Source organism: Episyrphus balteatus, chromosome 2 (genome assembly GCF_945859705.1).
Source record: "Episyrphus balteatus chromosome 2, idEpiBalt1.1, whole genome shotgun sequence".
In the NCBI taxonomy this organism is placed as follows: Eukaryota; Metazoa; Arthropoda; class Insecta; order Diptera; family Syrphidae; genus Episyrphus; species Episyrphus balteatus.
This window is the reverse complement of record NC_079135.1, coordinates 38,355,665-38,377,292: the sequence shown is the minus strand read 5'-3', so window position 1 is coordinate 38,377,292 and position 21,628 is coordinate 38,355,665. Positions and strand designations below refer to the sequence as shown.

At 30.4% G+C, this 21,628-nt stretch overlaps 2 protein-coding genes across 4 annotated transcripts in view; one reads left to right on the top strand and one right to left on the bottom strand.

Moving 5' to 3' along the window:
• LOC129910799 (ankyrin-3) overlaps window positions 1-7,965 on the bottom strand; it is a 97,454-nt gene extending 89,489 nt beyond the window's left edge. Inside the window, exon 1 of one of the 2 annotated variants that reach the window (XM_055988348.1) lies at window positions 7,542-7,965. In XM_055988348.1, the coding sequence (XP_055844323.1) occupies window positions 7,542-7,823 (282 nt within the window). In that variant the 5' untranslated portion in view covers window positions 7,824-7,965. The remainder of the gene's footprint in view (window positions 1-7,541) is intronic. The other variant, XM_055988346.1, reaches the window with a different exon arrangement.
• An 8,873-nt stretch (window positions 7,966-16,838) lies between these two features.
• LOC129910805 (uncharacterized) lies at window positions 16,839-18,625 on the top strand. 2 transcript variants are annotated; one of them, XM_055988360.1, is made up of 3 exons: window positions 16,839-17,059; window positions 17,130-17,328; window positions 17,389-18,625. In XM_055988360.1, the coding sequence occupies exons 2-3, from the start codon at window positions 17,202-17,204 to the stop codon at window positions 17,598-17,600; spliced, it is 339 nt and encodes a 112-aa protein (XP_055844335.1). In that variant the 5' UTR covers window positions 16,839-17,059; window positions 17,130-17,201; the 3' UTR covers window positions 17,601-18,625. The 2 variants fall into 2 exon arrangements, with proteins under 2 accessions (XP_055844335.1, XP_055844334.1); XM_055988359.1 differs by having other exon boundaries at window positions 16,841-17,059; window positions 17,158-17,328.
• The last annotated feature ends 3,003 nt before the right edge of the window (window positions 18,626-21,628 follow it).

The window sequence follows — 21,628 nt, the reverse complement described above, 5'->3', positions numbered from 1 at the left end:
TTCTAATCGTTTAAGAATCTACATAGCTTAACTTGAAGGTAACTTTCAAGACCTGAACTCGACAGTTAAAACACAAGTTTGGAAATATTTTTTTACAATTTTTTTTCTCAACTACAAATTTAAAGCAAAAATTGGACATATTCAATGTTTTTTTTTTTTTTTTTTTTCAAAATGTATATGTCGTCGCCCGAGAGTTGTTTTGTCGTAAACGCCAAAATGCACTTTTTTAAACTGGATATGTAGTAATAGGTTTTAGAACGTTCTCTTTTCATTTCTGTTATCAGATTTGTCCTATCGTTTACGGTTACTGAGATAATTAGTGTGCATTTTGTCGTATATCCACAAAATAAGCATTGGATTAGCGTTGGTTTGTCGTAAGCGCCAACTTTTGGCGTTTACGACAAAAATTCTATGTATTTTTCAGCTTTTTTTTCTTCAGTATTGGTTTGTCGTACGTCGTACAAAACAGATAGGTAGAAAATTTCGAAAGAAATTTTAAAATTGTTTTTTCTTACATGTATGTAAAAGTAGGTATATATCCAAAATAGAATATAAACAGATATAATATACCTACTAGAAAAGTATTTATTGAAAATAAGGACTTCATGTGCTATAGGGACAACGACTTTAAAAACTATGGGCTGCATTAAGCTCTGCGCTACTTGAGGTTTTGCTTTATTCCTAGAGGTGCAAGGAAGAAAAAAGTGCATTTCAGAGACATCTCAAATGTTGTGTTTAATTAATGGTTCTTGTCGTTTGTTCCTGCCGCAAGTATCTTGACCTCATCCTCGGTTGCAAGAACCGATCTGACACAATATGGAAGTGGGTGTGGCTCATAAATGTGTACACTTGTTGATCTTCTATCAAAAACACAAGATCAACAAGTCGACAAGTCTTAAAAGAAGTGAAAAAAGGTTGCGGTTTTATTGTTTTATTTTTGTACACTTATTGATCTTGTCGCTTCGTTCACGAGCGCTGTCTTCAACGAAGTGAAGTGAAAAAATTTCGCTGTTTTATTGTTTTATTGCTCTTGTATCGATCACACAAGATCAACAAGTCGCCTCTTTGTTCACGCGCGCTGTCGTGAACGAAGCGAAAAAGGGTTGCTGTGAGTTTTGTTATTGCACCCGCTCGCAAAAACACCTGCTGGTCGAAAATTATTTTTTTAAGGCGCCATTGTTCTTCGCGAAAAAAAGGTCGCTGTTTTATTGTTTTATTGCTGTACACTTATCACTTATTGATCTTGTATCGAGCACAAAAGAACAACAAGTCGACCGTCGGTCGCGGGCGGCGCTTGGTTCAAGAGCGCTGTCTTGAAGTGAAAAAAAGTCGCGGTTTTATTGTTTTATTTGTTGTTTCTTTCATGTTTCATAGTCATAGAATGGCTTTTAGTTTTTGTTAAATTTTTTTTTGTTTTATTTTTTTTTCATGTTTATGGTCATATTTATTGTTTTATTCTTTGTTTTTAATCTATTTATTTTACTACTATGTAATAAGAAACTATTTTTTAAATGTTTAATTAATAAATAAAAACGAACTGTGAAAATTGAAAATTTACTTTTTTATTTATGTCTTGGTATTGGAATGTCGTACGTGCGCCTACTTTGTCGTACGTGTATGGGATGGAAAAAAAGTTGATTTTGGTGGCGTTTACGACAAACTGATTTTGGGTAAAAACCCCGATAATTTGAAAGCCAAATTAGATGTGACAATTTTGACAACATAAATATAAAGAAGATATCGCACAAAATATTCTATTAAAAATTGAAAAAAATCTATCGGCCAGTTTTTTTTTTATAGAAGCTCAAACCTTAAAATGCGATTTCCCAAAATTCCAAAATTGGCGTATACGACAAAACAATTCTCAGGCGACGATGTGTTAAAAATAATTTTAAATCGGTATTTAACTTGAAACATTTGTTTTGTTTTTTACTTGCGATATAGGTACTATAGGGCAAGTTTAGGATTCGTAAAAAAAATCGAACTCGAGATAACAATTTTACATGACATTACGATGATGGAGAATGCCAAAAAAGTGGGTCCGGCAATTCTGTCTGTCTGTCTGTCTGTCTGTCTGTCTGTCTGTCTGTCCGTCTGTCTCTATCTGGAGCTGCAGCCTAAACGAGTGAAATGATTTTCTTCAAACTTGGTAGTTAGCAGTTTTTGGCGATTCCCTAGAGGGGAAATTGAAATTTTTTTTTTATGACCAAAACTAACGGTACCTGTCATATAACGGAAATAGAAAAGTTAATTTTTTTCAAAAACGGCTCTAACGATTTTGATTAAAAATTTTGTGTGTAATACTACACATAAGGGCCAACTTTTTAAATAAAAAAAATATTTTTTGTACCGTTATTAACGGTACCTGTCATAGAACGGTTTTTTTCGTTTCTGAATATCTCGTACAAAATTAACCCGATTTAAATGAAAATTTTTATACAAAAGTGTGTAAGTAAAGATAATATTAAAATTTTAGAAAATTTTCAAAAAACGCATTTTTGGTTTTTTAAAAAATATTTCAAAATTTTTTTTTGAAAAATCAATTTTTTGAAAACGGATCAATGAAAAATTTTGAAATTTAGTTTTTATGTGTAAATTAATTATTTCTTCAAAATGGCATACCAACTTTTTTTTTGAAAAATGTTAAAAAAATTTTATATATAAAAAATTATTTTTTTAAAAAACGGCTCCTACAATTTTCAAAATTTTTTTTCTAAAAATACCTTTTTATACGAGAAATAAAATGGCATATTTGTTTTTTTTTTTAAGATATTTTAAATCGGAGTTTTATTAATTATAAAAACAGATTTAATTTTTTTATACTACTTATGAAATTTCTTCACAATATCGAATTTTAAATTTCTTGAATAAAAAGCTTTAACATTATAGTTACTTTAAGCATAAGAGCAAGTACGTGCGACCCCAGTCGTGCAATTTATTTTTTTTTGCAAAAGTGTCGTTTGACAGAAAATGCTTCGAAGTTATGAATATTATAAGCTGCGGGAAATGTGAATGATTGACTTGGTGAATTACATATAATAATTAATTGTCTAGGTTTGGAAATTAGTATTGAGAAATTTATGTGCCATTTCTGGATATTTCTTTTCGTTAAATCTTCTAACTTCTTCCCCATAAATAATTTTTCGGGATACATTTGTAAAATACAATGCCTACAAAACAATACAAAGAAATTTGGATATTGAAGATAAAAATCCTAAGGTTTTATGTTCAACTTTCAGTTTGAAAATTATTTCCTATTTAGGATACATTTAGTTTCAAGTATTACTAAGGCCGTGTGTGAATTGCGTTAAATAGTTAACACAGTGTCAAATTTTTGTTCACCTCAATAGTGTCAAAAATATTACACGGTGTTAACTATTTAAGGGGGGAAATCCCTCCGGAATTTTTTATTTTTGCATTATTTTTTTTTGCGTAATAAATTTATTTATCAACCGAAGAAACTATTTTCAGTGGTCTTAGCCTTAAATGAAGCCTCAAAAGTGCCTAGATAGCAGAGTTGTAAAAGATTGCAATCTTTTTTGAATGCAATCTTTAATGACTTCAATCAAAAGATTGCATTCATTGACTTACATTTGAGACTTAGACTTCAAATTTTGCAATCACCAATCATTTTCCATGAAATGATTGCAATCTTTTTTTTTTCCCAATCAATTGACTGCATTCAAATGATTGCAGTCTTTTGGGACTGCATGCAGTCTTTGCATTCTTTTTGCAATCTTTCCATTCCTTGGCAGTCTTTGCATTCCTTGGCAGTCTTTTGCATTCATTTGCATTCTTTTGCAGTCTTTTGCATTCTTTTTTAATTCTTTTGAATTCTTTTGCATTCTTTTGCATTCTTTTGAATTCTTTTGCATTCTTTTGCATTCTTTTGCATTCTTTTGCATTCTTTTGCATTCTTTTGCATTCTTTTGCATTCTTTTGCATTCTTTTGCATTCTTTTTGCATTCTTTTGCCACACCCACACCAAACGTATGGATTTCACAAAAATTTTAACATTTTTTTAGTTCAAGGATGAACTATAGTATCATTGTCTGTGCAGGAGTAATAGTACAGTCAAATACAGTGAAAAAGGGGTATGCCTCGGAATGAATTCTAATAATAATATTTTTTTTGCTTAATATCTTCGTTTTGGCATTCTATAACTTACCTCAAAAATCTCATGTTCGGAGGTCGTGATTTTTAAGGCCAAACCACAAAATTAAGATTTTGGAAATAAGCAATAATAGACAATGGTATTATTCAATGATGAAAAAAAAACTGAAATCCAGGAAATCTGACGTCTCTAAAAAAAAGTTTTAACTCTTTTTCATCTTTCAACCTATATTATCAAAACACTTGCAAACTTACTACCAAAAAACCTTTAAAAATTATGGTAGAGTAACCAAATTTAGCATGAAGGCTTTTATATCCATTAATCATTAACAATCTTAACAAAAACATATCTCTGAAATCATGTATCATATGTTTATATAATACCATTGTGGTTTGGCCTTAAAAATCACGACCTCCGAACATGAGATTTTTGAGGTAAGTTATAGAATGCCAAAACGAAGATATTAAGCAAAAAAAATATTATTATTAGAATTCATTCCGAGGCATACCCCTTTTTCACTGTATTTGACTGTACTATTACTCCTGCACAGACAATGATACTATAGTTGAACTTAATTCTTAAAACTATCAAATTCATCCTTGAACTAAAAAAATGTTAAAATTTTTGTGAAATCCATACGTTTGGTGTGGGTGTGGCAAAAGAATGCAAAAAGAATGCAAAAGAATGCAAAAGAATTCAAAAGAATACAAAAGAATGCAAAAGAATGCAAAAGAATTCAAAAGAATGCAAAAGAATGCAAAAGAATTCAAAAGAATGCAAAAAGAATGCAAAAGAATGCAAAAGAATTCAAAAGAATTCAAAAGAATGCAAATGAATGCAAAAGACTGCAAATGAATGCAAAAGACTGCCAAGGAATGCAAATGAATGCAAAAGACTGCCAAGGAATGCAAAGACTGCCAAGGAATGGAAAGATTGCAAAAAGAATGCAAAGACTGCATGCAGTCCCAAAAGACTGCAATCATTTGAATGCAGTCAATTGATTGGGGAAAAAAAAAGATTGCAATCATTTCATGGAAAATGATTGGTGATTGCAAAATTTGAAGTCTAAGTCTCAAGTGTAAGTCAATGAATGCAATCTTTTGTTGGAATTGTGTAACTGAATGGCAATGACTGCATTCACAAAAGATTGCATTCTTTTACAAGCCTGCTAGATAGTCCCGAAACCAATGCGCTCCGAACCTACCATAGTACGAAAACGAAAGCTTTAAACGCATTTTTTTCGAAACTAGTTTTTTTCCGCGCCGTAAAATGTAACTCAAAAACTAATGAAGCTATCGACTTGAAATTTGAAGCAAATTACTCCTTAAATCATTGGCCACAACATGAACCTAAAAGTTGAATAAAATTTGTACAGTAAATATTTTTTTTAACTACATCTTTGTAGAAAAAAACATGTTTTTTTTTCGTTTTTTTGATTTCTAATTTTTATTTTTTTTCATTTAAAAAAAATAAATTTAGGTTCATGCAATGCGTACTAATATCATCTAACGGAAAAAAATTTCCTTTTTGATTTAAAATGATTTCCTGGACCTGTACATTGCACGGCGCAAACTAGAGGCGTCAACTTTGAAAAGGCTCCAGAGCCGCCATTTTGTTATTTTTTCATTTCAAAAAATTTTTTTTCAATTCTTGATAATGTCAGTAATATCTTGTCTTTTTCCAAATTTCAATAAGTGCTTTCAGTTTTTCATAAAAAAAAATAGTGAAAAAGGTGTCGTCTGGAGGGATTTCCCCCCTTAACGCAATTCACACACGGCCTAAGCGTCCAATGTTAAAGTGACTTAAAATTTTAAAATATTAAAATTTATAAGTGATTTTGTTGTATGAGCCTTAAATCTCTACCAGGGAGTATATCAAAGCATCAAAAACTGTGTTAGAAGTTAGAACCTTTAAACATTTTTGCATTGAGTCATCACAAACAAATCTTAGAATTTTGTTTTTTGCTGAAATTTATTTGACAATCATAGTTGATATAAAAACCAAACCACATTAAATAGGATTGAATATTTAAACTTAAAAAAAAAAATAATTTGATTAGCTTTTTAGTGAATGAATAATTGAAAATTAAAAAAAAAAAAAAAAAAAACAATCAATAGAGCTTATAGCCACGCTCTCAAAACAAAATTGTATACAGTAAAACTTTACTCTTTTAATAACGCATCAATGCGTGTCGTTCATCACAAAATTATTATGCGTTAAACAAACTTTTTTCTTCTTAAAAAAAAAACATTTCGACAGTTTTGAAACATTTAAAAACAAATATTGCAACAAAAAAACAACCTACGTCAAAATATTATTTGCAAACTTTTTCGAAAAATCTATTTATTTACATATCCAATCCATCCATACCCCCCATATCCACATCTATGCAAAAGAGAAAACACCATACGACCGCACACATTTTCTTTCAAGAGATACATTCTAGATACCTAAAATTAGTTGTTGGCCTGGCAATAGTGGCATTTTCTCAAAAATTACAACCGTCTCTCCTTCATCATCCTCCTCCCTCTGAACAAATATATTCCCCCCCATCAATGGCGCCCTCTTGCAATTTATCTAATTATTCTCGATTGGCTATTTCAATCTCAAATCTTGATTTCGTCATTCACCACCATCTCACAAACTACATAAAAGGAGCAAGGAACTTTTCAATTATTATTATTTGATTCGTTTCGAAGTTAGAAAACGATGATGATGATTTATTAGATATTTTTTTGGAAATTTTCTTGCAAATGCTAAAAAGCAATTAAACTAAATTACTTATTTACTTACGCCCAGACTCGAAAGTGAAGGAAATCTTTTCTTTAAACTTTGCATTAAATTTATTCTTGTGTTTTTTAATTAATTTTTTGGCGTAAGATTTCGGTTATTATGGGTATGTATTTTCTGCTCCCGGCGGAGAAAACAAAGCAACTAAATTTATTTGTAGGTATTCATATTTGTCAAGACCACAGAGTGTGCCACAGAGCCTACGAGCCTGTCTAAAAAGATTTTTAAAAAATATGTATTTTTAGAATACAACATGCATAAGTTTAAAAAAAAAAACATCAATGAAAAATATAATCATTTCTCTTAAAGATTGCGAGTAGGTACTTTTAGCTTGAAAATTAAGTTGAAAAAGTCGAAAAGTCGAGGAAATAAAGAGATTCACTCGAATTTTTTTTTTTTTTTGCAAAATGCTTTGAGCTAGCAGAACATAGAAAAGCAAAAATGTAGGATTTTGCATGCTTTGCGATGACGCTATTTGCAATACTGTGAAGTAATGTCCTGGTTTATGATGGTCTTTAAGGTATAGAAAAAAAGTATTGAAAAAAATGAAGAAACTTGCGGGTAGGTATAATATCAGAAATAAAAAAAAAAACTAAGTACTGTGAATGACCCTTACGGCTTCTTAACTTATACTTACCCCATTATAGCCGGGGTAATTGTGAGTATATTGAGCATGCTGATGCGGACTGCTATGATGCTTGCTATGAATTTGAGCAGTCTGATGGTGCTGTTGTTGTTGATGATGGTGCTGGTTATGAGAATGATGATTGTGATGGCTAGGTGGTGACGGCATGTTATGTCCGCTATGAGGGAGATGCGATTGATGCTGAAGTCCAACTTGATGGCCATGATGAAAAGGCATATGACCCTGTGAAGCTTCTACCAATGTTGGTTGGATGTGAGTTACAAATTGTGCCATCTTTGGTTTTGATGATGATTTCGAGATAGACCGATACCAATTTTCTTAAAGGCGGTAGGGGCCTTTAAAGCCTTTTAACACACTTTAGATTTATCTCAGCAAAAAAAAAATGGATTTTTTTTCTTCTTTTTTTTTGCTCAAAACGAATTGATGTACTTACAAAAATTGAGCAATAGAACGTTTACGGTAGGGATAATATATCAAACTGAATCGAATGGAGCCCATGTCAACATCAAAGGGTACATATCAAAGTGAACATCATACAAAACTTAGGAAATTTGTATATTGAAAGAAATACGATTCTGCGCATAATTATGCCCAAAGCTCAGGAAAAAGCTTTGAAATGATGCGAATCAAGTAATATTTTGCATGTAAAAGAAAAAATATGGAACAATTTACTTACAATATAGCTTGTACCCACATTTACAGAAAAAAAAAAACAGAATTTCAGAAAAATAATTTTTCAGTTATGACAACAACTGTCTCCGGTATGTCTCTAGTTCGCTTATTTTTCAAAAAGCAACCAAATGTAGGTACATACGAGTACAATATACAGGACAATTGAAAGGAAACTATACTCAAAACTCAAAAGGAAGCTTACACTTTCAAATGGTACACAAGTATTTGTGGGAGTAGGTATAGAAAATGTATCCTTTGCATACGTATGTATGGATTTTATTAAATATGCGATTGATGAATTGTGACCATTGGCGCCAGAAAGTTCTCGTTCACAAAAAGAAAAGATACAATCAGCGCCTACGCCTTTAATAAAATAAAACCTAAGATGAATCTTGTTAAGCAATACGAAAACGAAAACATGCGAATATTTTTATTAAATTTCGGTTATCATAAGAAATTCTGAATGCAACTAAGATTACATACTTTGTATTTATTTATGAACGCCGTCATTGGAGTGTATTGGTTAAATGAATTTACACATTTTGAAAAACTTCAACATTTAATTAATTTTATGCTCTAACTCTGCCAAAAAAAAAATTCGTAAAATTTACTGATATGGATTTACTTGATGAAAGGCAATTTTTAATTGAAAGTATAACATCGAGTCTCTTCCTCGTTTTCGAAAAGATCAAGGTCATAAAGGTCAATATCCAAGAAACATGTACACAAATTGAAACGATGCCACCTTTTCCTTCTTTTAAAAATAATATGTACTCGTTTTCAACAAAATTGACGAAATTCGAAAATTTTATTAGATTAAACTATTGATGCATTATTTTGTCAAAGACTAGTCTTTAAAAGCTAAAATCAACAAAAACTGAAAAATTCGGATATTGTTTGAAATTTTATGCATTTTTGAAAAGGATGCCATTTTCGTCTGAAAACATAGGCACAGGCACAAGACTGTAGTTTGTAGTACCTCAAAAAAAAAATTTTTCGCTGAATCAGCGAAAACCTGTTTATTTACAAACTGTTCCAAGTTATAAAAAAAAATAATTTTTTTATCAAGTTCCTTTATAAAAATAATGCAATTAACTATTCAGCAATTATTTAAAACATGAGATATATTAATATAATAGGGGTATTCACGATCCGATGCAACTGGTCTAGTATCATTGCAAAAGTGCAAAAGTGTAAAATCTTACAACACTACAACAACAAAATATATGGATTGAAATTTTACAATGGTCTTGCACTTTTGCTATACCCTAACCCTATTGGAGTAAAATTATTTTTGACAGATGGCAGCTCACCGTCGCACAGTGGGCCCATATGGCCTTATGCGTCTCAAAAATCTGTAACTTTGTTGTCTTTTGTGATAATTGCTTCAAATTTGGAACATAATGCCTTTAATATATAATGAATCATTCAACTTACTTTTTTTTTTAATTAAAATTATTTTTAAGCTTTTAAAAAATAGTCAAAGTTCAAAAAGTACGATTTTCGCTTGATTTGGGTATTTAAAAATATCTGTAACTTTTTTGTCTCCTGAAATAATTAAACCAAATTTGGAACATATAATCTTTAATGTATCAGAAATCATTGAGCGTAGCTTTTTTAAATGCAAATTATTTTTGAGCTTTGAAAAGCTAGGCAAAGTTCAAAAAGTACAATTTTGGCTCGACTATGGCGTTCCAAAAATCTGTCATTTCTTCGCGCCTGATAATAATTAACTCAAATTAGGAATATATTAGGTACATGAAATGTTTAATAAATTATTTGACACACTGTTTTTTTAGCTTATATTTTTATTTAAGTATTAAACGTTTATTCAAAGCTAAAAAACTACGATTTTGACTAGGCTAGAACGTCTCAAAAATCTGTAACTTTTGTATCTTGTATAAGATTATTTTCTCAGATTTTGCAAAATAAGATAAAACTGGTTTCTTAATTTTTTAAAGGCCTTCCCTTCGTGTCTTAAAATTACTTAATTATTTTTATGAGTATAAAATAAAGAAAAAATACATTTCAATGTAGTTTGTTTGTGTTGCGTTATTTGAAATTAAAGCTATTTTATTGAAAAATTATAAGAAAAATATTGATTATACTCATTTTAAATAAAGTCGTTTGTAAGGCAAAGTGAAATTGTAGAAAAACTACGCTTTTGAGAAAAGAGCAAAAAAAAAGAAATCACAAAAAAAAATGGTTGTCAATTTTCACGAAAATCCTTCTTAATTAAATACTTTAAACGGCTCTTTTGAAAATCTTCGAGTAAAATCAAAATCAGTAAATAAAATCTCTATGTAACTTTTTCCATAGGTAGATGAAATTTTTTTCAACAATTACAATATTAAATTCTAACATTTTTCTGCTACCTTAGACTTTTTCTAATAGTACAATGACTGAATTGTTCAAAATACAAATATCTTCAATTTCGGGTGCATATACTAAGTCTAAGAGCCCACAGCAAAATTTTGGGAGTTGAGGTATAGCGTATAACCAAGATGTGAGAATGCAGTTTTATAGCCTTATGCGTTCTAATAACGAATTTAAAAGTCTGGAGGTTAAATATCGCGAGTTTTCCAATTAATGTGAGTAGGCTAAAATAACACAAAATCACATTCTGAATATAAGGACTGATGTCATTTCCCCAAGGCCTGAAGACATCAATCTTGACAGTGCGATCAATAGAACTCAAGATATGTATTGAAACAGGTCAGGATGCACCAAAATACGTTTTTTTGTTCTATGTCTTTCGACAGATATATCGTTCTCTATCAAAGAAAAGCAGATAAAAGCAGCCAATTCTTTTTGTATCTTTTAGTACATAAACCAAAGAACAAATTTGTGAAAAAAGTAGACAGCGGAAGACAGCGGAAACATTTAAAACTCAATTCGAAATTAAAAAACTGCAAATAAAAGCTTATTGTGTGAAAAAAATAATATTAATTAAAAATATATTTTTAAAAATTTTTATTTTCAGCAATATAAATAGCAATTAAAATAAGCTTTCCAACGACATACAACACTTATATAATTTATTTAAATATAGTTTTGAAAACGTATCGTGAAGATTTGGTTTATTTTGTTACTCAAACAAAGTATTTTCAAGTGGAGACTTCAGATACAATTTTGTAATAGAGAAACTCATTTTAAAAATCAATTTTTAATGAAAACATATAGATTGACTTTCCCTTGATTCATTTCCGTAAAGAAATTACCAAAAATTAAAATTTCATAAAAACCATTTTTGAGACGCAAATGGTCTTTGGGCCCATTGTGCGTCGCGTCGCCCATGATAAACAGTTTGTCTTTTTTATTCTGTTTATAATGGTTGTCGCTACTCATGTCCCGTAATTTAGTTTCTTTTGATGTAAAATAATTAGTGAAAATTAATTAACCCGAACAAAACAAAGAATTAAACTATAAAAAATAGAGAAAAGAAGAAGCAACGGTGGAGGAAAAAAAAAATCATTCATGCTTCAATATTTACCTACTATAGATAAGAAGAGGGGCGTTCACTATCTTTTGTAAAAAAAAATAAATTTTACATTTTTACTAGGCCTGTTGCACCAGATCGTGAATACCCCTAATGTAATTGTGTAAAATATGATGTCACCTCAAGCAAAAAAAAATTTTGAGTTACTACAGTCTTTTGTAATACTAGTGCGATATACACTCCTGCTCAAAATTAACGCACACTTTTTTTTTCTTTAGTCATACCCCTACATCTTATTTAAAATGGCTTTTAAATTATTTGTTGTATTTTTTTGTGTTTGGTTATTATTAAGCAAGTCAGAAAAATGCTAAACTGCAACAGTATTATCAACCAAAAAAAAGATGAACCAAATTTAGCAATTTAAGGTCTGAAAACTGATATTAAAATAATTTTTGTTTTTTAAGAAAAAAAATTTTAAAAAATGGAAGCACGTGACAGTTCTTTCCAATAATTTTATTCAATACTTGGCATTGTCTCCTCTAGCGCTTATGACAACTTGGAGTCATCTATTCATTCCACGAATTAACATTTGAAGGTTTTATTGTAACTTTTCTTTCACTCAATTTTCTGTGGATCAAGAATGCTTGGAGGTGGATTTCGGCCTCAAATGCACTTTTTTCAACATTTCCTAGACATGTTCTATTGAATTCAAATCCGAATATCTGTGTGGTCAATTCAAGGGTGGCATATTTTAATCTTGAAGATATTTTCAAACCACTCTAGCATGCATTATCGTGCATCAGACTGAACTGTGGACCAAATCTAGGGGTGATTGGAACCGCATGGTGTTCGAGGATATCAGTCAAGTATTTTTGGGTATTTAAAGTAGGTCTAGGAGAGCTCACTAACTCCGTAGGTGTTGTAAAGCAGAGTTTACTTCATGAAAATTTATGACTCATCTCTAAAAGGTTAGCGGGTTGACAGATAGACTTCAGCATATCTCTCCAAATCTTCCCCACAGACATTTTACTCCATACCTTCAATTTAAGATCACTCCTGTCTTATTTGAGAAAATAACCACGATACTGTGAGACAAAGTAATAGTAGGAATTTTCTGTAAAATAAATATGATGTGCGTTAAATTTGAGCAGGAGTGTATGTACAAAATTTCATTTCGATACGATAATTAAAAGTAAGTTAAAATTGATTTGGAGTGTTTTGACCCCCACCGCAGGGTCCGGACCACGAAAATATTGTGTTGTCATACTAAATATACAAAGTTTCAGTTCGATACGATAATTGGAAGTGGGTAAAAATTTAGTTCCAAGATTTTATTACATTATTGTTATGTCGTTTTCTATTTGCTTTCGAGATTTTTGTGTAAAAATCTCAGATTTTCCACTGCAAATAAATAGAATATGGAATCTAGTTTTGTAATTGTGTACGAAATCTGTGTATATAAATCTGTGTATATTGAATCTCAAGACGCAAATAGATCATGAAATCTGAGATTTTTCCACTATTTCCTCTCTTCACCCCCCCCCCCCCCCCCCCCCTTTCAGCTGTCAGATTCACACATCTCATTCTGAATCTCGTCAATAGAAAACGACATTAGTTAGGCCGTGTGTGAATTGGGTTAAATGTTTGGCACATTGAGGTGAATGAAAAATTTTCAGGTGTTAAAAATTTAATGGGCTCTGGGACCTGGTTAAATTTAAATTAATTTTTTTTGGCAGATGGTTTTTTTTTTTTATTAAAAATTAGTATCATGGCAGAAAAGAAGCAGAGAAACAATGAGCCATACAGCTGAAAATTTTTTTATCCAGTGTCAAAAATTTAACAGAGGTAAAATATTTACAGCCCTATTTATAAACTCATCATAGACAGTACATAGCATTATGTACTCTTTCTAATGTCTTTAAACAGAAAATTGTTATTTATAAACTTTATGCAACGTTTAATAGAAGTTGTATAAGCTAAACGAGTTTTTAGGTTGTTTAGAGCCTGAATAAGAATATATTTTGCTTAAATGTCATTTGGACATCAAATAATTTTCAGAAAAAGAAAAAAATATCAATATTTGTATATGTATATTTTTTTCATTGAAGAATTTATTTTTTGGATTACATTTCCAATTAAATAAAGAACTTGAAGTCAACTAAATCAAAAAATAAGGAATTTGGAGATTTGTTCCTGATATGATTTACGAGAAATTTTGGCCGCAGTACTTATAAATTCATATGTGTACCTCTTCATCTTTTTCTTATTCCATAGAATTTACGTCTACATTTTCATACATGTGAACCAAAAAAGCCGACGGAAAATACATTTTCCAATCCAATCTAGTGAACAATTTGTTGTCAAGCAAAAACAAATGAAATGTGTTTTTTTTTAGAGATTTTCTTCTACATATGACATTGAGAACTTTCGCCCACGTTTTTGTTTATTTTTTTTTTGTTTATTTTTGAATCAGATGGAGTTATTTTGTCGACAGATGGAGTTGTTTGTCGTACTAATTTTCCATTTTTAGTACTTATTTGGACACAAACCTAGCATAACAATAATGGCTAGGAAAATGTTTAATAAATAGAAATTTATGTAACGTTGCATAAAGGCTACATAAAACTTTATGTATTGTATAACTATGCAGCCGTTTAGAGCTGTTTAGTGAAGTCTAATAAATAAGGCTGTTAATATTTAGTTAGTTACGAGCGAAGCTAATAAAAGACTAAAAAAAACTTTTAATAGCGTTTTCGTTTGGGAATTCTTAGAAGTGTCCGGGACTGTTCGATCTGGAATGCCAAACGATCAGAGTTGGATACTTTTTGTTGATTCATATGTTTGGGTTTCTTTGTATTTGTGAAACGTCAAATGCGAACGTCAGATGAAAGTTTTGTTTTGTTTATTTTTTTTTATTAGCTGCGTTCCTTTGGAAATATTTATCTACTTTTTAGTACTTAAAACTACTTTGATCTACTTTGCTATACTGAAAAAGTAGTTCAAAGCAGCTTTAAGTACTAAAAAGTAGATAAATATTTCCAAAGGAACGCAGCTATTATCATTAAGTTATCTATTTTTGTTTTGTTTTCTTCACTTTTAGACCAGTGCCGATGGCTTAAAAAACATTAAAAAGTACAAAAAAATCATAGTAGGATGAAACCCATTGGAAAAGGAGGTGAATATGATGAAAATTAAAGGAAAAATAAATTACGGGCGAGCTGAGTTTGGGAAGTGGGTGGGTTGAGTTTTTAATGGTAAAAAATGGTATATCTCGATTTCCGGCAAAATTACAAATCCTATAGAAAAAAGTTGTGTGTCAAAGTTGTAGGTAATAAAAAGATCTACAACTTTTGTATCAACAATTTTTTCACATAACCTCAAAATTTATGTGAAATATTTAAAAAAAACCGAGTTTTTGGTTTTTTATTTTTATCTTTTTCAAAAACAAAAATTTTTCTACGAAATTTGGTGAAAACTTACCTTATTATGTCCCAAATACACTGAAATTTATTTGATTTAAAATATTAATTTGTTCACCTTATTTTGACTTAATACCAAAAAAAACACCCTAATTTTCAATCGAAAATTCATGTGTCAAAATATCAGCTTTTTTCAAAAAGTCGGTGGGCATTTCGTCCATAAAAATGTCTATTTTCTGATGGTGTAAAAAAAAATTACATTAGTATACTATAGAACATGTTCTAGTAAAAATCAAAAAATGAAAAAAGCTTGAATTCGAAAAAATTTTTTATCATTGTTTACAATTTTGGCCAATTTATTCAAATTTACACGTTAATTACTCAAAAAAACGTAAGATTTCATGTAACATTGATAAATCTTACGTTTTTTGAGTAATTAACGTGTAAATTTGAATAAATAGGCCAAAATTGTAAACAATGAAAAAAAAAAAATTTCGAATTCAAGCTTTTTTCATTTATTGAATTTTACTAGAACATGTTCTATAGTATACTAATGTAAATTTTTGTTACACCATCAGAAAATAGACATTTTAACGGACGAAATGCCCACAGACTTTTTGAAAAAAGCTGATATTTTGACACATGAATTTTCGATTGAAAATTAGGGTGTTTTTTTTTGGTATTAAGTCAAAATAAGGTGAACAAATTAATATTTTAAATCAAATAAATTACAGTGTATTTGGGACATAATAAGGTAAGTTTTCACCAAATTTCGTAGAAAAACTTTTGTTTTTGAAAAAGATAAAAATAAAAAACCAAAAACTCGGTTTTTTTAATTTTTCACATAAATTTTGAGGTTATGTGAAAAAATTGTTGATACAAAAGTTGTAAATCTTTTTATTACCTACAACTTTGCCACACATTTTTTTCTATAGGATTTGTAGTTTTGCCGGAAATCGAGATATACCATTTTTTACCATTAAAAACTCAACCCACCCACTTCCCGAACTTGGCTCGCCCGTAATTTATTTTTCCTTTAATTTTCATCATATTCACCTCCTTTTCCAATGGGTTTCATTCTACTATGATTTTTTTTTGGTTTCAAAAATTATCGACCCTGGGTCTATTTATTTTTATATAGTTTAAAGTTTCTTAAAATTGAGAAATGAACAACAAAGAAAGCCATTTCATTACTTTGACGTCTTAAGTGTTAACATGTGTGCGTGATTATGGTTTTGATTCTGCCTCAAAATTCGGAATCGACTTTATCTTTTTTTCAGAATTAGAACTGTCATTGAGTGCCAAACGAACAGTTTCAGAATCGTTCGGAAGAATTCCGGACAGTCCCGGACGGCCGAACGAAAACGCTACAAACCTTAATTCTAGGCGAGCTGGCGATGACACGTCACAACGAAATGTCATAAGAAAGAAATATTTACAAGGGTTTTAGTTAAGAAAAAACTCAATCAATATGACTTAAACATAACTTGATTTCCTTTTATTCAATTCATATCTTTAATTTCAAGACAAATGTATATTTCTTTTAAAAACTGAACAAAATTTGCTGTGTAGATACATGGTTCAGGCGGAAACGGGATGATAGATTATATCAATTTAAAGAATATAGAAAAAGCCCACTGAACAAAAAATGTACTTTACTGTTCCTAACCATACAGAACAACGTCACTGAACAGCACTATTAATTCTGCATCTGTTTATCAGAAGAAAAAAAAAATAACTGTCTGTCACATTTGACATTTTATACACAAAATTAAGTGCACCTGCACCACCAGATGTTCTTTATTTTATTTATTTTTTGCTACTACTACTATTTCTGAATTTTTTCTTTCCTGTTCTAATATCAAAAATTAATATGTAAACAAACATAATAATCTAGTGATTTGAAAAGATTTGATAGCATTCAAAACCTAACTCATTTGACCATCGCAAAGCAAAAATCCAAATACTGAACCAAAACTGTAAACAAAACTATTTCTCAACTTAATTTGTCAAGCTCTTTAGAATAAAGCAGAATATGACAAACTTTAGAATCATCAATTTGAATCTTTTTTTCCAGATTACTGGTTAAAGCTACTTCATTGAGACACTTTCATTTCCACAATGATAACTGCAGATGATTACAGTGAAATTACAATTAAAGAAGAAACATTTAACGATGGTACAAAAATCGGCCTCGAATATTATGAACATCAAAATCCTACATTCTATGCATCACTTGCCGAAGAAGGTTAATACATTTATTTTAATTAATTTTAATAATACTTATAACTTAACTTTATTTCAAAAGTTAAAACGGAAATAGAGGACAACTACGTTATTAACGAAGCAGATGATGAGGATATGGATGAATACAATGAACCCGCCCAACAATCAGATCCAAGACTTTGGAAGAAAAATAACAAACATTTAAAGAGAGACAAAAGTAAAGAACCTGAAGATGATGGCAAACTACTCGACACTCGACAGTCAGCAGCTCCCGCCAGCTGCATGCAGAGATAAAGACAAGCACACATCTTGTGCTTCTATAAGTGAAGAAGAACGCAAGTGGATCCACAAAAAGTTTGCAGAACAGAATTCGTACGAACTTAGAAAACAATATATTACAGATCACGTAACGAAATGTGATAAAAGACGCACAACCCGTAGACTAGCGTCAAGCAGAAGGAGCTATACTTACTTCTACTCCCTGACTACTTCAAGTAATATTAAGGTTAACGTCTGTCGTGAGATTTTCATGACCACAACTAATGCACCGGATCGCATGATAAGAAAGTATGTGAATGAATCGAATCACTATGTTACTGAACTTGACAAAATCTCTAAAAAACCCATAGAACGAAAACCACAACTTTGGAAGAGAAACATCAGAAAGATGAAAAGACTCAGAGGCGAAGAGTATATTGGAAGAGATGGTAAATTACATGAAAGTCGACCACTCCTTCCAGCTCCTTGCAGGGGAAAACTTAACCACAAAGAATGTGACAGTTTCAGTGAAGATGACCGCAAGTTGATTTACAAAAAGTTTAGGCTAATGGATTCATACGATCAACAGAAACAGTTTATTGTCGACCACGTAGAAAAAAATGAGAAAAATAGAACAACTAGAGAAAACAGCAGAAGAGCTTTTACTTATCATTACTATTTGTCTAAATTCAATGATGAAAATAATAAAGTACATGTTTGTCATGAATTTTTCTTAGCTACACTCAATGTAACAGATGCAATGGTTAGAAACTGTGTGACTCATTCTCATCTCGGTGTTGCTAAACCTGATAATCGTGGTCGTCATATTGCATATAACAAAATATCTGATAAGAGCGCTGAAATAATAAACGAGCACATTTCAAATTATTCCGCACATAAATGCCGTGGAGGAAAATCAGAAGGGATATGTTTTAACAATAGATTGAACATTACTTGTATGTATCGAGAGTATAAACTTAAATGTAAAAAAGAAGGATGGGATCTAGTATCGCTGGCAAAGTATAGAGAATTTTTTAAAGAATTCAAAATAGAAGTTTGAATTTGAAAAGATAGAAAAACGTGATGACGACAAATTGTTTAGACTGATGTCACATTCTAAGTGACCACGAAATGGAAAAAGTTTTGTTGTGTGATGAATAACATGAAAATAAAATAATTTTCTTTAAACTTGAAGTTTTTAATATGCTACACAAGCAAAGAGATTGCCTTTTTTAGGACGTGAATTATATTTGTCACTAGGATCTGCCACGTATGCTGATGATGATAGAGATAAAGTGCCCTTTTTAATATATATTTATTTATATCTTTATTAACAGGTCAATAAATTACAATGTTAATAAGTTAGCGAGTATAACTACCATGGCTACCAGACCACCTCGCTTTTCAATATATGCACATTTATTTTTCTCTTTGATTTCAGTAATGTAAATGAATCTAATTTGACTACTCTCATTTTTCATGGTACACCTTGTCCGGTTGAGGTCTGCATAAATGCAATACTCCCTAGGTAATGCTTTCGGAGAACATACATTCGTTTTGTTTTGAAAGATTTAAATGGAGTGAATGAGGTGATGCCTATCATGAAGTAAAACATTTGCCGTGTTTTTTTCTTATACTCAATAGCCACTCAGTTTTTATTTTTACCGACTTCCAAAAAGGAGGAGGTATTCAATTCGTCTGTATGTTTTTTTTTTATGTTTGTTACCGCATAACTTTGGACAGAGTGAATCAATTTTGATAATTCTTTTTGTATTGGAAAGCGGCTGCAATGTGGTCGCATTTCAATTTCGTTCAGTTTAAGCTTTAGGAACTATTAGAAAAACCATAAAACCCCGTTTTGAATCATAGAAGTCGGTTTTGTTTTTTTTTTTTTATAAAAATGATTATATTAAATGAATTTTTCCACAAAACCAAATACGCTATTTGATTTTTTGGTTAAAATTTTAATATTATTCTTCGAAAGCAAAGGCTTTTATTTTTCTCCAAGACTCTAAAATCAGCAGAATGTGGGTTCGTTGAACTACTACTACTTGCTTAATGTTTTGCCAGTGTCTCTGCGAACGTCCTGATGCATTTGAGACCAAAGTTGCATATTCTGTACCTAGTTATACTATAAATCTCGAATATTTGCAGAGCTCAGTATCCTGGGTCTTCCTCCAATATTCTTTTTCAGCTCATATTAAAATTTCTATCTTATTCTCTGTGCTTTACTTTAATATTCGTGCAATTTTCCTAACGAAAGCTCTTTCTTTTAATTTATATAGGTAGTATCGTTTTGTTTAACGATTTTGTAAATGGTTTCATTTACACAATTATTTAAATTTAATTGAATAAATCAGCTGAAAATGGAATTTTAGTTTACGTAGAGTAAATATAAACTAAATCTGATGGTGAGCAACCAGTTTTAGTGGAGTAGTAAACAGTAGTAAACCAAAACATTCTTCTTTTCTCGGTCGTTGCAAAACTGTCCCAATGAAATCCTTTCTTTTTTCATCGAACTTTGCAGATAACGGTTAGCTGTTATTAGTAATTGTCTTTTTGGTGATCTTTAAGATAATAAAAGTCTTAATTCCCAAAACGCTTAAACCAAAATAATATCAAATGTCAAAGCAAAATACCTATTGCTTGGAACAGTTGTGCACCTTAGTGTACTTCTAGATCCATAACAGCAGAAAAAAATGATTTTTGTCTAAAACACAATGCTTTAATTTAAAGATTAACAGCCCTATTTATAAATTCATCATAGAGAGTACATAGCATTATGTACTCTTTATAATGTATTTAAACAAAAAATTGTGATTTATAATATTTATGCAACGTTTAATAAAGGTTGTATAAGCTAAACGAGTTTTTAGGTTGTTTAGAGCCTGAATAAGAATTTATTTAGCTTAAATGTCATTTGAACATCAAATAATTTTCAGAGAAAGAAAAAATATCAATATTTGTATATATTTTTGTTTTTTCATTGAAGAATTTATTTTTTTGATTACATTTTCAATTAAAATTAAATTAAATGAACAACTTTAAGTCAACTAAATCAAAAAATAAGAAATTTGGAGATTTGTTCCTGATATAATTTACGAGATATAAATTCATGTGTGTAGTGTATTCATCTTTTTCTTATGTGCCTACATTTTCATACATGTGAACAATTTGTTATCAAATGAAATGTGTTTTTTTTAGAGATTTTCTTCTACATATGACATTGAGAACTTTCGCTCACGTTTTTGTTTATTTTTTTTTGTTTATTTTTGAATCAAATGGAGTTATTTTATCGACAGATGGAGTTGTTTGTCGAACTAATTTTCCATTTTTAGTACTTATTTGGACACAAACCTAGCATAATTATAATGGCTAAGAAAATGTTTTAAAAATAGAAATTTATGTAACGTTGCATAAAGGCTACATAAAACTTTATGTATTGTATAACTATGCAGCCGTTTAGAGCTGTTTAGTGAAATCTAATAAATAAGGCTGTAAGAAGATAAAGATAAAATACATAATAAAAACTGCAATTCTTTCTGTTTTTTATTTTATTTTTTTTTTACTGAATTTGTTGTTTATTCGTTAACACAATAACTGCCAACAAAATCTTGACAGAAAAATTTAAAAAAAATAATTTTGAAGCAAACTCTCAAGTTTAGTTGCCTAACTTCTACTTTTTCGGGAAGGTGATAAAACTGAAAGTTGACAAACTCTTGAGTTGAAAATCGAAAGTTGAAAACGTCAACTTTCAGTAAACAAAAGCAAATTGGGAAGTTGAAGATAAAAATCCTTATTTTCAACTTCGAGCGAACAAAATGGCCCTTAGAGTTTTCGGAATGACTTCAAATTTTCTGCGTTGCTCCGCTGACTTATTTTCTAAAAAATGGCATTCAAGTCATTTTCGAAAAAAGGTGGAGTTACGAGGTTTCGTTATGAGGCCGACGATATGGGCCACTGTCCTATGTTTGGGTGTTTAATTTAAAACGACAGTCACCAACGACATTGAACAGACAACTGCTTCATTGAACAGCAAACAGAACAATTTAAAACTGAACAAA

Coding starts and splice junctions, on each gene's coding strand:
- LOC129910805 (XM_055988360.1), top strand. CDS start 17,202: ATGATAACTGCAGATGATTACAGTGAAATTACAATTAAAGAAGAAACA. Junction 17,329..17,388: donor TGCATCACTTGCCGAAGAAG/GTTAATACATTT, acceptor TTATTTCAAAAG/TTAAAACGGAAATAGAGGAC.